General features: G+C 32.4%; 1 protein-coding gene across 3 annotated transcripts in view; it reads left to right on the forward strand.

The window, feature by feature from the left end:
* LOC149883513 (uncharacterized) overlaps positions 1-16,646 on the forward strand; it is a 37,401-nt gene that overhangs the window by 2,672 nt on the left and 18,083 nt on the right. Inside the window, exon 6 of one of the 3 annotated variants that reach the window (XM_090097509.1) lies at positions 4-898. The exons of the other annotated variants lie outside the window; for them this stretch is intronic. Within the exon in view, the coding sequence (XP_089953635.1) occupies positions 4-26 (23 nt within the window). The 3' untranslated portion in view covers positions 27-898. Of the gene's footprint in view, positions 1-3; positions 899-16,646 lie in introns of those variants that run through there. 3 annotated transcript variants of the gene reach the window in all.

Consider the following 16,646-nt stretch of genomic DNA (forward strand, 5'->3'; position numbering starts at 1 on the left):
TAGCGTGCGAATTGGCAAGAATTTAAAAGACTGAAATTTATAAAAATTAAATGATAAACGGCATAAGAAATATTTGTTGAAAAAAACTGATTGCAGAATCTTTAACTAACAATATTGTTGAAGAATCAGTTATTTTGATTTTCTAAATAATACTCACATTCAGGCTTTCTCTTAATATATTCAACTTTATTTATAGTATCTCTAATCTTGCTATAATCTCAAGCTAATCTTGTGGCACTAAATAAAGCTGATGATGAAAGAATAGAGAGTTATTTTAACACTTACTGTAACTTGTTAACATCACAAGTAATAAGTTGTGGTTGTAAATATTCTAAACAAACTGTGTTTTTGAATTTTGTTTTGAGGTTCAAAAGAAATCTTTTTGAAAAAATATTTTCTTCTAAAAGAAATTCATAACACGAGAAAAGACTAAGCAGTATATACCATAAAAGTTTGAGATGTTTGTGAACTAGTTAAAATGACAGATCATTAATAACTGTTTTTGCTTAAAAAATCTTTTCCTGAGCTCCTATTATGGTAACTTTCTCTGGGCTGAACAATTTTGACTATTCGATATTCATTTTTTATCATGTAATTACATAAATACATTTTATTTTCTTAAATACGTTTTATTTTACTGTTAAATACATTTTAAGCACATTGTGACAATCAGAGAACATTAATACTTTATGATATTTTTTGTGTTGTCATCTCATCGAAGCAGTTAGATAATCAGAGCATAAAAACTGAAGAGTTTTTAAATTATAATTGTATAAAAGCAATTCTTATTTTGGATATCAAAACTTTTGTTAACTTATCAAATAGTTGCGTAATAGCATTTTTATCGTAAGATGTAAGAAATAAACACGTTTTATTTGCTCTAAGAATCTTTATGAACCAGATTTAAAAGTATGGCCATTTGTAATTATTTGTCAGTACCTTTTTTAGCAATACTATAATCTAATAATATTAAAGAAGCTGGAAGTGAAAAGTTTTCTTGGCTACTATTGGTAGTCTAACTCAAACAGGTTTTTTCACTGTTTTGAAAGTTCCTTTTTAAAACGATCTCATTTTGTTCCCTGTTCATTTTGTGGAATGAGAACTAGTTTCAGTTCCTCGTAACTCATTTAAAAAAGGAACTCATTTCACGTTTCATAAAAAATGCAACTCGTTCCAACTTCGTTCCATTTTTTTAAACTTATTTTTACATCGTAACATTTTTTACTTATACCGCATTTATGACAAAATGAAGCGCTTCACTAACGTGTTTTATTACACGTTATAAAAGCGAGGCCTTTTTTACAAGTTTTATTTGATATTAACCAGTAAAAGTTTTTTTAATATTTCTTGTGTCCAGATATACATTTAACTAATATATATATATATATATATATATATATATATATATATATATATATATATATATATATATATATATATATATATATATATATATATATATATATATTATATTACCAAAATATTACCATTTGTCATAAATATATATAACTGATATATTAATTTTAACTCAGAAGTTTGAGAACTTTAAAAATATTATTTGAAAATAAATGTTTTGAAAATAAATAAAATGTATGAAAACGAAAAATATTTTAGCACCAACTTTATTTTATTTCAGTTAAACTAATTTTTCAAATAGAGAATCATCCACTTTGTCTTTTTTAAGTTGTCAGATTGGACCCTGTCGAAAATTACCACTTAACCGGAGCACTTGGTAGACGACGCGTGTTAAGTTCTAAAAAAAATTCTTTTAAATGCTGGGTATAATAATTAAATAATTAAATCTTCTGACAGTCATTTTAAATATAGGTCAAATTCCACAAAACCGGTACTTGTAAATAAGTTACTATTCAATGGTAAACAGAAAAAGTCTTCTTGAAATGTAGCAGTTGCTTTACGCAAAGAGGATTCGAGCTTTCCTGTAAATCTTTTTTAGAAATCTTTACCATTTTCTCACACCATTTTTTTGCTGTTAAATCTTGCATATGACTAGTTCATCTAAAATGCTGTGGTAACTGAATAAATAAGTCAACTACGTACAAATATAAATTCTCATTGCATAAATTGTCATTATCTTGATCTTTATCGCTTTCTTCATCATTCTCTGAATTTTTTGAAATTAGAATGATTTAAATACTCTTAAGAAATTTGAACCACTGTCTGTTTGCCAAAACAATAAATGTATGTCTTCCTTTTTATTCAAATACATGCTAAAGATATTGAGGGACGCTGAAGCGTCTTTTGATCAATACTCTTTCATCAAGCATTTGGACTGAAAATACTTTAGGCTTGAAGCAAGTTATCTTTTTAATATCCTCACCCTTTTCTTTTTGTTTAAACACTCCATTTTGCTTTTTTACAAAATCCAGTTTTAAAACCACTTGGATAGTTTGGTATAAGCTCAGTCGTATTAAATCTAGCTTCAACATCTAAAGCTGCTCCTCTATTTTTCCCTATATTTTGACAATGATCTCTTACTTTTATACTTTTTTTCGGTGAAGTTACCATGACAGGTTTAACACTTTGTTGGACTTTCTAAGTGTCTCTTATCATCCGTACCAATTTTTATACCATTTTGTTTAATGTTGGCTGTAATTTTAACATCCGGCTCCTGCATTTTCTCAAACCTTCGTGCATCATTTTCACAATCAGTTGTTATAATGTAAGCTACAGGTTTGCTAGCGTAAACGATGTCATCAAAACACTTTATGCAATAGCAAAAGCCGGAAGGTGCACGCTTTTGAAATTGTTTTGAGAAACCTTAATGTGGTTTTAATTGACACATATCGATAGGTTTTATAATGGGTTTAAAGTCTGCATATGCAATAAATGGTACTCTAGACATCTTTTTATAATTACTAAAGTGTAACATGCAACCTTTTTTGGCATTTCTATTCTAACAGCTTCATTTGGATTGCAATACTTCTTATGCTTATTCAAAGAGTCTTGTAAATGAAATGGATTTAAGCTTCTTAAACAGAAGAACTTTTTAAAATAAATTTTTGTTGCTTGCAATCATAACAGCTCGCTCGTATCAGCAATAAGATAATAGTGTTCTTTCTTGAAGGATCTGCCAAACCGCACTTGTGCGAAGCACTGAGCTTCGAACTGTCTGTGTCCTTAATTTCTTTAGAAGTAAGTAATAACTAGTTAACAGCACATACTTAATTTGATCAAATAACTCCTATATTGCAATTTATATTAATTAAACATTATTTAATCTTTGGATTTTCATTTTCAAACTTTTCTATAGACTTAACATTTAAAGGATAACTAATAGCAATCATATTTATTTCATTCTCATGTTTTTTAAGAATGGGTAGCAGCATGTTCACTATTATGATTTTTAGGATAATTATCTCATAATACACACCAAAGTAAATATTCTTCATCATCCATTCTTATGTTAATTAAAGTCTTTTGGATTGTTTAAAAAGTGAAATGTATGAGCTAACTCTCAATGAAACATATTTAACAGCTCCAATTTTTAAAGATGTCTTTAAAAAAAATATTCCACTATTACCACTTCCACAAAATTCCTCAAAAATATCAATAAAAGATCCTTCATTGTATCAAAAAATAAATTAAATCAAAAGCTTTAAGATTTAATGTATAAGAAAGAGAATCAGCATCTGTTTGAACCATTACAGAGTCAGCAATCGCTTTTTCCATTACACATTTTAGAACTATCGTTATCTTTGTATTTGTATAGTTAATATAATTTTATAATATAATTTGTATAATAATGTATTATTTGTATAATGTCAAAAGACAATCTTTAACTGTTGATCTTACATATTTGAAGAAAGATAGCAGATCTCTATGACTTTCAGCAATAATTCGTTGCACTACATCAACATTAACAGTAAAAATATTTGCCGTTTATTTCAAAGCAGAGTTTTCTTTTTTGATTTGTAATTCTTTTGAAATTTTCTATTGCCTGTCTTGCTTTTTGTATATTTAATTAAGTTTAATCAAATCAATTAAGTTTTGAGCAATTTTAAATCATGGATAATATCAATTCTCTTTTTTTTTCAAATTTCATTATCATGATCAACTAACTACTTATCGAAGTTAGTTCTGACATTTGTTATTTCATATACCACTGAAGGTATCACAGGTTTATAATCAAGCACAATTAAACCACTCAACTTATTTTTTAGTATATCATACGCATCTAATACTAAATTAATCAGCGCAGATTTTCTTAGTTTTGAATAACCAGTTATACTCAAGCTTTTTATGTTACATAAGCATTTTTAATTGTGTTATAAAATAATAACATTTTTTCAGAAATAAATATACTTATATATTTTTCTTTTAATAAACTGTATCAAAACTTTAAAGTTCTGCTGCAGTGCGCAGACACTCATACACTCAACTGGCTCCTTTGGAACTGATAATAATTACATATTTATTTTTATCTAGGCATACCATTTTTTTTCTTTTAGTGATAATCTTTAGATATAATATTTAATGAAAAGAATCTCTTAACTATTTTTGTAAACTCATTTACAACTTAATATACCAATCTAAATTTCTCTCCATTAGATTGACAGTTGACAAGTCTATTACTAACAACAACTGCAAAATCATGAGTATTGGTGTAAACATCAGTTACTGATAACTTTACTCTTTCCACTTTACTTGCTTACATCTAGAACAAAGATTGGGTATGTGATTTACACTCAGATGTTGTTATATTTGGATTTTTACAAGCTCATCCATATAACAAAGCCTTGATCTGAAAGAAATAGCACCTACATGGATACGACATATTCTTTGTTGGGTAAAATAAACATCACATTTATTAGCAGGATATTGTAGTCGAATCTAATTTGACGTGATATAATATGACCTAAGAAATCTAGTTGAGTTTTATAAAAATCTTTGTCAGATTCACATTATCAAAGATGGCAGGATACTGAAGCTGATCATTATCTTTATCAGTTTGATATCCAAGCAAAATAAACTTAGATGTTATTAGTTAAGTTAGATAAAGAATGTACATCCAAGTGATCACACTGTCTCATTCTAAAAGCATTAGGTACTGGCATCCAACAATAAGTTCTATCCAATTTTGTTTTCCTGTTGCATTGTTTCTCACAGCAGCACCATCATCAAATTTTCTGGTAAGTCTTGAGTATGTTTAATTCCATACAAAAATTTATCATAATACTCATAGTTTATAGATTCAATCTCTTGACTTCCTAGTTAATACTTGATATTACTTAAAAGATAATTTAAACCATAAGTATAGCATTATCTGCATTAGCATAATCAGCTTTCGTTAATCTCAAATACTAGAAACTACTCATTTGAGTTTATACTTTCGACTCTTAGAGGCATTGCAGTGAATTTGAAATAACAAATCTCTATAGAAAATATTATTTCTGAACTTTTTAATTACCTAAATCTGAGCAAATAGTTTTTCTTCATCATTCATATATACGTTATCAAAATTTATTAATCAAAATAGTTTTTGTATTTTTTATCTTTGCATATCATACAATATAGTTATTTCTCCCAAGTCTTGAGATTTAAGATTTTCATTCTCAAATACTATTATTTATTTCATCTTTTCTTTTTCTTTTCTTATAAATTTAGAACTACTTTTTGAAATCCACATTCTGAATCTGTAACTTCTAATACAACACATCCTTTATAGCTAACTTGATCCTTCTTAATTTAACTGTTGAAGGTGTATTAAAATTTTTAATGAAGTCACGACGGGATTCCACATTTTTACATGAGAAAGAAAACATTTTGAAGCATTTACAATTTTTTAAATATTTAGAGTTATGCGCTACGGTTCCTCGAAGCTACATTATGATTTACTTTCCAGGTCCCTTGCTTCTTTGTGAACTAAGCTCTGCTCTATAGATCCTTTTGATCTATTCAACTTACGTACTTATCTTTCAATATCAAAAACCTTCTTCATATACTTCCATCAGCTTTTTTACATGCTAATAGCAAGTCAAGTCTATATAGTAATGTATTTAATCACTGGGTAAGATATTGTGGTTCCAACTAGGTAAGATATTGTGGTTCCATCACTAGGTAAGATATTGTGGTTTCAACGCATTTACTTTGGATTCATTCTAACTTAGTTTTAGTATATAATTCCATTTATAATTTCAATTTCTTTTTAAAGTTGTTCCATTTTTCTCATTTTATTTTTTTTTGAACAAATGTAATTTTCATAATCTCTGAATGATTTTTATTATCTTATTCAGAATAAATTTTTTTCCATTGTCTTTTTCATCATAGTTAATTCCAAAAGACCTAGAGTACCTTTATAATCCTTTTTCACCTATTGTAATATTATCAATCGAACAATTTAGCTTTAGTATCACATGTAATTAGTTGGCCATTACTATCTCTAATACTTGCAGCGTTCTCTGCGAGAAAGCTGCGTTTAACTTTTAAATCTTCTTTACTCATCAAAAACTCTGCTCTAAAAAAGTTTCGCATTCAGTTGTTGATAAAAAACCGCTCAAACGAAATTTACAGGGTTTTAATAAAACAACGGCATGTTCAACTTTCCGTAACTACTTCCGCTGCATCTCACGCCATTATCACCAACATCTATTTCCACACCTGCTATATTACTTAGTCCGTTTTGCTGCTCACCGCTTTCCGGTCTGATTTGCTTTACGTTGCGCGGCACCTTATCTACCTTTACCATTTGCTCTTATACATCCAGAGTAATGGTACTTGGACGCCATTTTGTCACACACCGTACCTCGGGTGGCTTCAGCCACACATTCTTGCCATCCAGAGTTTCTAAGTATGTTTATTGACAAATCAATCTTTCCATTAAATCTCTTGACCATTTCGGCATAGTTATGCAAAATACGGACTGCAAATATCAAATTACTGCATTGCTTGCCTGCGAGTGTGGCAGTTGATGCCACTGCGCGAATCTTGAAGGATCACATTCAATCATGCTTGCACAACTTTCTCCTCTCTAGTAACATTCATGCCTAATCTCTTTCAAATTTTCTTGATTTCAAATTATCCATGCGTCCATGCGACGGGTTTTGGATCTATTGATTGATGTGGTTCGCACTCCCAAATTATTTTTTGTATATTATCTTCTGACTCTAAACTGTCAAGTCCGCTAGTGTATTTCCAAAAAAGATTCTTTATCTATCAACCCCATTGACGAACAGTTCACAAGGTCGTTAAGTTTATACACTCTCATCCACTAACCAGGTAATCTTGTTAATGAGTCGGCTAAGTTACCCTTCGAAGATACGAGCTCTACTTCAACCTCTAAGTTTTAGTTGACAACTAACACAATATATAGTTAAAAGGCGGTTCTGGCGCATTGACCCTTCCCATACTTAAGGATGCATAAAAAATGGTGAACACTTCATATCATGTTCTTGGACAAAAGCAATACTTAAGAGTCGTCTTTAAAAATCAAGAAGAAGTATAAAAATAATCATGTTATTTCTATACCAGTTCTTCAAGATGGTTGTTCTTCGCTTGGTTTATTGCCTTGTTTTGTAGTGTCCAATAGCCAAGGTGTGAATTCCGTCTTCTAAGATGAATCTTTTGTCGTCGTTAGCGCTGAGTGCGACTTTGTTGATTTCTTCGGTGTAGACATCGTGATGACGTGATCGGAAGACGTTCATGGTGGTGAGTTTTTCTTGTTTAGTCATTAAGCAGTCGTAGTAGTCTTGATGAGTGATGTGATTTTTAACAATGCTCTTCTTAACACCTTTGCATTTTTTATGTTCTTGATCATCTATTTCTTCAGGGATGTAGTAAGAGTAGAGTTTGGGTCGAAGACCAACAAACTGCGTGATTTGCTTTCCACCGGTTTCATCTTTAAACTTGCCAATGATCTTTTTATTTTCGCCTACTTTGAATCCAGCGTTTTGAATGGCGGGATGATCTTTAGGAAAGTCGCTCGTGTCAAATTTTTCAAGTACGTCATCAGCAATGTCTTGATAAAAATCATCTGTTTTGATTTCGTAAATGAGCGAGTCAGTGTCGGTCATGAGTAGTTTTGCGCGATCGTCGTATTTAGGTTTGATGTAGTCGTAATGATGCTCAAGCATGAGTGTTTTGCTGATGTCAAGGATGCTCATTCCCAAGTAAACGGGTTTGTCGTAAGTGACTTGTGTTTTCTTCATATGAATTGCGATGAGTTTTTCATCAAAAATGGTGTACCGATCATATCGAGGGCTTTCGGATAATTTTAAGGCTTCTTTTTTAGTGGTGACCAGTTTAATATCGACATGCTTTAGAATATTTTCCATGGTTTTTCCAAACACGGAGTTGTTCATGAGTTTAAAGAATTCTTTTTCAAAGTCGTTTTTAGCGACTTTTCTTTTATTGGTGTTGAGGTCGATGTATTTTTTCATGAAAGGTTCTTCTTCAAAGGTGATTCCTCGATGAATTTTGGTGATGACTAAACCCAATCGTTCATAGAGTTTTAGGTTTTCGTGATGAACGACGTATTTTTCTTTGTTGTTTAAATTGGGAACGAGCTTATTCACTTTTCCAATGGTTAGTCTTTCAGGAGCCAAAGGATAGTCGTTGTGTAAATCGTGAAGCTCTTCAGGATAATCTAAATCAACTTCGAGAATGCAAGGCATGGATTTCCAATTTAAAAGTTCCTCTTCAGTCATCCATCTGAATTCTCTAACAGGAAGAGGTTTGCACATAGCCCATCCATAAAGGTTATTAGCGTCTAAGTACTGAATGAATTTCGATGGTTGTGAAGGATCATAGTTTTTCATGTATTTGTTATTAGCGTTTCCAAGTCGGTTTGAGATCATGCATATTCCGCCGCGTATTCCTTTTTGGATCATGTTGAGCATATCAATATCGGTTATTAAGTCCAATTTAATTTTAGTTTCCTTTAACATGGCGTCCCAAGCCAAACCAGGAGAGGTGTAATGCCAAAGAGGGTCTAGACCGTAATTTTCTATGCAAGTGTCTCTGAAATTTTCAAAGACATCAGCTAAAATGAGCACGTCTGAGATGTTGTACAGCTCGTGATAATCTTTAAACGTTTTGCATCCAAATACGTTCCAAACGTTTTGCGCATGCGCGTAGTCTTCATCGCTGATGTGTTTATCGTCTAGTTTAGAGTAAAAGGCTTCTTTGGGTGGCAATTGTGTTTCAGAGAATTTTTTAATGGAGTCCACCCAGTCATAAGGGTAAACACCTTTTCTTAATAGCAAATCTCGTTTTGCTCCGCTGTGGAATGAATTTAAGTTTTTGCACATGATGTCTCCTTTTTTAGATCTTCTATGAGCGCAATCTTCACAATTGTCTTTACATTTGCATTTTTTACCTTTCTTAACCATACAGTCCTTTTTGCATGTTTTTGGATCTAATTTTGAGCACTCCTCACACAAATCTTTAACAAGGTTGTCAGTTAAATCTTTTAAAGGGCTTGACATGAACCTGTAGCTGTCAACGAACCGTAAATCTCTATACACTATTTTTGGTTTACCTTTATTATTAATAGAATCTCTCACTTTGATGCTTTTTGAGAAGCTGATGTATTTTTCTTCGTTATTAGGTATACAAGTGATCTTTCCTTTTTTTCCACCTAATCTCTTGATGAACAAATGGCTGTCATAGCCAGACAAGTTATGAAAGACAACGGGAAAATCGTCATCGTTTTTCATGTTGATGATGGCATTTTTGTCTTTTAGCTCTTTAGACAGCTCCATGTAGGAAGAACCCTTGAAAGGTTCATAATCGATAAATCTGATATCCATTCTTAAAATCTTCGACAAGACGCAATTGGATCCCATCTTGTTGTAATTAGCGCTTCGCTCCAAGATTTTTTCTTCCATTTGACTCACAACCGTTCTTACATCTGTACCCTCCAATATAATTTTCAAGTTGGATGAAAAGTTGGCCATCTGAGTAGTCTCTTCACCTGTTAAGATGCTTACGCGAATCATTTCACAGATTAAAACAATTCTTACCTTTGTGTTTCTTTCTCCTGCTATGGTTTGAATGACCGACTCTCTCACCAAGTTTAAAAAAGGAACAATGTCTTGGTATCGAGAAGAAGGTGTGTAAGAAATTAGTCTAGCAGCACGCTCCGCTGAATGTTCAGTCATATTAAACTTTACTGTAAATGGTTTTGGCGCGGGATGTTTATACACTGTTTTTAATACAAGTGATTTGATAGACTTTATCTTTTCATCGATTTGTTCAACTGATTCGCTTACATTCTTCTTGACTACTTCAGGAACGTAGGGATCTATCCATTCTTTAATATCATTAAACTTATTTACAACATATGACGTCACACTTTTTGCAACTGCTGTCAGACTTGAAAAAAATGAAGGTCTTGGAGCAGGAACCGGTCTAGGTGTTGACCTTTGTTGAATGACCTTTGTTGAATAACCTTTGTTGAATCGATAACTAGTGTGTTAAGAATAGAGGGTTCATCTCTTGTCATCCTATTTTGCAAGAGAGTAAAAGGTTCGAATGAAATCAAGTCGTCAGACCTTGGCCTTTGAGCAGGCACAGGTCTTTCAGAACCAACAACAAACCTTACTTTTGTCGGTTTTACAGAAACTTTTACAGCTGGTTGAACAAACCTAACCACGGTAGGTATTTCATTAACAGGCAACGATCTTGCCTCAGTCGTTCGTCTACGAGGAGCAGGACCATACCCAATGATAGGTCTTGTGTTTTTTATTGCCTCAACAAGCTCTTCCTTGGTCATTCTAGTATAGTCTTTTATAGCTCTTTCTTTAACATCCCTTCTTAATGATGCCATTGATACTTTTCGATCTTTCACAGTTTTACTTTCCATTTTTATTACGGAAAGATTTTTCTTTATACCACTTTCAATTTTTCGCTCTTTAGCGGTAGTTTTTGCTTTTTGCTTTTTAGCATCAGTTTTATCACCCATTTTATTAATGGAAAGAAAATTTTTTTCGATGCATTCAAGTTTTCGCTCTTTAGTAATTAATTCTGGTTTTGAAGAATAGATACTCATTTTTATTATACTAAGATTTTCTTTAAGTCAATTCAATTTTTTTAAATCTTGGCACACTTTCAGCATATTTTCTTCTTCGAATAGTTTTTACCGTTTTTTTAATTCTCCCGTGAAAAGAATTAAAAAATTGTTTAGAAAGACGTGAATACATATTTTTAATCTCTCTAATATGTTCAGTGATTTTACGACAATTATTACGTCCGCTAGCATTTAGTTTCCAATTTGTTCCGATCAGGAATTTATTACGCAGATAAATGTCTTCTTTTATATTTCTGATCACTTCTTCAAAAGGTGCTACTTCAACCATTTCTTTGAAAATGATTCGATGTTCCTTTGGAAGTTTTCTTATGTTTTTTAGAAATTTAAGCAAACTTTTTGATTTAGCCGTATCAGAAGTTGGCTCAAAGCTATCATCAAGAGCATTTAAAAGATCATCCTTTTGCATGCTTTCCATCTTTTTATTTATGCCAAGAACTTTATTTAAGTCAATTTTTTAACATGACAAAAGTTAAAAAATCAATTTTGCTGCTTTTTACGTTTTTCAAGCTTTTCAGAATTTAAAAATTCAATCTTGATTCCATTATCCACCTTTCCATCTCGACGCTCTAAATATCTCCATCCACATCCAGTTCCTGCCATCGCTTTGTAAAGAGACTTGTATTCTACCACCTCACCCGTTTCAATGTTGGTTATTCTCACAGTGATGGGTTTTTTCTTAACTAAACTAAGCCATTCCCATTTTGGATCAACAGGTTTTTTTTCTTTTGGAGGAGGCTTTACTTTTTTTTCTTTTGCTCTTTCTAAAATCTCATCTTTACTGATCAAATTATTTTCAACCGCAAGCATCATCAACGTTATTAAATCATCTGCTGTTTTACTAACGCCGTTTTCATTCAACAAATTTTTCAAATACGATGTTGTATATCTCATTTTATTATAACAAGATTTTTTTTAAGTCAAATCAAAAATCATGATTCTTTAGAATACTCTCCAATGACTGGTCTTGTGTTTTTTATTGCTTTCACAAGCTCATCCTTTTTCATTTCTGAGTAACTCTTTATCGCATGGCTTTTACCTAATTCACGCAATTCTTTTACCGTTTTGCTATCCATTTTTTATTCAGATTAAAAACTAATAAACAGCAGTCATGTTGGTTCCGTCTGAAACAAATTTAAGCAATTTATCAGAAATAACCACTGCAAAAATAACTGTATTTGCAATAGTTGAAGTTCGAAATTTAAGGTTTACCACTAATTCAGCTGTTTCCGACGTCATTCTTTCTTTTTGCTTGCTGATATCCACAAAGAACAACGGATATAGTTTTATATATTCAAGCAAGCTTAACCCAGATTGACAAACAAGTTCATTTGTGCCGTAATATTTTTCATCAAAAGAGAACGCATCTGAATAAGCCATAACCACTCTCTTTTCTCCAAAATTCAAGTCGTAATTGTAATTTGGATACTTTATTCCATTAACAGTCACGTAAAAATTGCTAACATCGCAATGGTCGAATAGTGACGGATTAACTGTTTGACTGGAATTTCTGTTTGTCTGAAGTCCGAACAAGATAAATCTTGGAATGCTTTTGTCGGTGACTCTTCCAAGCGACCAGGTAAATTCTGTTTGACCGGCTGGAATAAGCTGTCTTTCACATTTGTTTGATTTATAAGCCACTTGAATGGGGATTTTTTGAGCTATTAAACTCATGAAATCAGTCTTTTTCGAAATATCCAATTCAACGCGAGGCATATAAAGTCTGATTTTTTTAAGGTTGATCATTCCTGCACTAACACTTTCCGCTCTATAAATTGCTTCATCGCATTCTTTCTTTGTAAAGGTGATGGTATGTCTAAACCCATAAACAACTTTGTCATAGGTTTCGCAAAATCCAAAAATGTGCTTCAACGGAATTTTAAACGAAAAAGCTCCAACGGATGTAGTGTCTGCAAACAAGTGGTCTCGTCTAACATTGAATCCTGAATTTCCAACAAGATTTGACGTATCCATATACCACACCTGTTTTAATCCATCAGCAAACTGAAATCCATAAGGATATTTCATCAATCCAAGTATGGTGGTGGCTGGACCTGGATACATCACTCTTTCCACTTGCTCTCCCGACAAGTCATAAGTCACATCATTAAACAAATACATCAAAGCGTTGTTCACCAGTGCAATGTTGTCTTTAGCATCCTAAAAGGTTCCATCGCTCTTTTTCAACACTCCTTCAATAAGAATGTAAGCCTCTGATGGTACTGTTTGAATCGATTGGCAGTCAATCTCAAAAGTAATCGTGCCTGAAGAATTTAAATCGAGATTGGTTGGAAGGTACTCAAAAAAATCAACTTTTTCAATACCAATATCATACTCTGGGTTCTCAGTAACTCTTAATCGCTCAGTACTTATCATTTTTTATATAATAAAAAAATTATTTAATTCATTTAAATGTCTCTCATTGCAAGACATTGCAAGTTTATAACAAGTCATTGCAACAGAATGCTATCTTCATACTATTTTCATGCCCTGCCCCATTTTCACCAGGTCTTGAATTCGAATCGCGTTCTTTTTAGACATTTTCTTACTTTGAATAGATGAACCAGTCTTTATTTTCTCAATGGTCTTTTTACCTTTATCAATAGCCACATCTCTAGCAGTGGAAATGGCTGAAAGGGCTAACTCTGTCCCAGCAGATTTTACAGCTGTAATCGCTTCTTGTCCAATTTTACTTGTAGCAGCATTTTTAAGCAAATTCACTGCTGCTTTTGACACACTTGACGCAGCTGCTCTTTTTATGAAATTTTTAATCATGTCTACAATACCACCTCCTCCAACAACGTTCTTTTTCACATATCTTCTTTTGTTCACAATGAGCATTTTTTTAAAAAAATCTATTTTTTTAAATAATTTTATCAATAGTCCTCATTAACGATTTATATTCCTCTTTATTAATCTCCCCTTGTCTCAACAGCTCATCGCAAATAGCAACAGCCTCATTTCTTGATCCTGTATTCCCAGCATGCCAAGCAGCAATACTCAATTCAAGCTTTTCTACCAACGCATTAGGATCTCCTGGAAGAATAATGACACCACGACCTTTTTTACCTTTTTCAATACGCATCATTTTTTCCCAAATAGGAGCAATAAGTTGCTGATACTTTGGTCTTCTTGATGATTTTGGTTTATGCGGTTGCGAATCAGATCTTATAGCATCACTATCTATTAAAATTTTTTCATAATTTTGCAAATCTTCATCGGTATAGCTCTTTGGTATTGTTAATTCAGTCATCAGCTCCCAAAGACCTTTTGTTCCTTCATACCTTTCATCACCAACAATGATATCATTTACATCCACTTTCACCTCCCTTTTTCCAATGTACATTTTATCTCCAACTTTGTTCACTTCGAAAGGCCTTTTCTTTTTTTGATCGACTGACAGGCTTTTGATCATTTTTTCATTGCTTTCAATCAGAGGCTTGTTCAAATTAGCTTGAAAATTCGCATCATAAATATTTTCATTCAAACTATCCTGATATATTCTTTTTCTTCTGTCATTAATTTCTTTCACAATTTCATCCCTTTTATTTGGGTCTTGTATTTTAAAGAAAAACATCTTTTTAAAATACGTGGAAAAAAAACATAAATTGGTTTTACGACTACGTTGATCCTTTCTTAAAAAGGTTATTGAACGTTTGAATGGCATCTTCTCTTCCTTTTTGAATCAAGTTTTCTTTAGTAACTTCATCTATTTCCTTTTTTGTTTTAGTTCTTATTTCCTCTGTTAAGGATTTAAACTTTTGAAGCTCGTTTAAAATCAATTCATACTCTGAATCGCTTATTTTTCCGTCTATCAACGCTTTGGAAATGTGTTCGCTGATCGTGTTTAATTTAGACTCGGCCAACACTTTGATCTTTTCATGTTTTTCCGCTTTCAATGCCAGTTTTTTGTTAACCTGTCCTCCTACAATGGATAAAAACCCCATTTCAATAGCTACACCTTCACACGCAATTGCTGCAGGACTAGCAATAATGGTTGACAAAAGTCCTATTCCAGTCACACCTAAAGCAATGCATAAGGCTTGCATCGTATTGTCCACATTCGAAATGATTCTGAAAACGCGATGGTACTTTTTGCTGAGATGAACTCGCTTTGCTTTTTCACTCTCTATCTCTTTCTGAATCTCGCTTATTTTATGAAGACGGTAAACATGCCCTCCTTCTTCTATAGGAGCTGATGGAAGAACTGGATAAAGTTTTTCATTCAATATTTCCATTTTTATTAAGCGAAAAAAACTATTTTAAATCAATGTAACTAATCTTACAAAGTTTTTCTCCTTTTTTAACAATCACGTCCTGTTTGCTGTTACTATTCACGTCCATAATAACATCATCTACAGACTCTGAAATGATAACTTCGTTTTTTCTATAATTCAATTGATCAGTAATTTTATTCATTAATGTTATCACTGCAACACCTTTCTCCAAATTCAGCCCAATGGATAAAGCTATCATTGTATGTGAGAGAGCAACAAATTTAATGTCTTTCTGGGCAAAAATCTCATATTGTTCGTTAACGTTGAAATAAGGTGGATGATCTAACGTTTTCGTAGACACAATAATGTTACTCGGTCTTCTTTCCTCCAACTCTCTAACCCTCTCTTCCAAAATTTTTAATTGCAAATCCAAACTGTGAACTTTTGCTGATACAACATTTCTAAAAAACTTGTGAGGAGCATGCATTTTACATATTAAAAACAAATTTTTAGATCATTTTTGCAAACTTAACAATTCATTATTATCCACCCATGAATTAAACGAGTCTGGATATTCCAACCATTTGACTAACGACTTGCTCTTGGTTTTGCGAATGATTTTTTCAATTCTGAATATGTCTTGTTGCGTCTTTTGCATCTCCTGCTCGTAAAAGGTGCCTTGAATTTCTTCACCGTTAGCGTCAGAGATTTTATACGTAGGCGGATTCGTATACTGAACTTTTGACACTGTAAAAACCTCCTCAGTCCATCTCGGCGTATACCCTTTTTCAAAATGAGACTTCTTTTTTACGATCCTCACTTGATCGCCTATGGAAAATTTTGGTTTTGCTGGTAATGTTTGATCCTTTCCATACAGATTCCACCATACCCTACCTTTATTCTTTTCATCGCTGGCATCCAATGGAGTCATTTTGATGGAAGAGTGCTTTGTGTTGTTGTAATTTTTCACCATCTCATCTAATACGTCAATATATTTATTGGTATTGTTGGCTGAAAAATATTTAAACATTCTCTCTTTCATCGTTCTGTTCCATCGCTCTACAACAGAACTTTTTTCCTCGTTTTCAGTGGAATACAATTGCACACCCAACGCTCTCACGTGCTTGTTGTAAAACTCTTTTCCTTTATCTACCCACAATTTGACGCATTTTCTTTCACCAAAAATCTTTTTCAACGATTCTGCCACTTCAAGACCCGTTTTGCTTTTTAACGGAACGATCCATCCATACTTTGAAAACACGTCAATCACCATTAGCAAATATTTTACGCCCTTGTTGAATTTTGAAAACGATTGCATGTCCACCAAATCTGCGGCCCATATTTCATCAATGTTGTTTACAATCACCCTTCTTCTTTTAAAATGA

This window comes from Hydra viridissima, unplaced genomic scaffold (genome assembly GCF_058129835.1).
Source record: "Hydra viridissima isolate aposymbiotic clone 2 unplaced genomic scaffold, HvirCarnegie_v1 scaffold_9, whole genome shotgun sequence".
NCBI classification, from domain to species: Eukaryota; Metazoa; Cnidaria; class Hydrozoa; order Anthoathecata; family Hydridae; genus Hydra; species Hydra viridissima.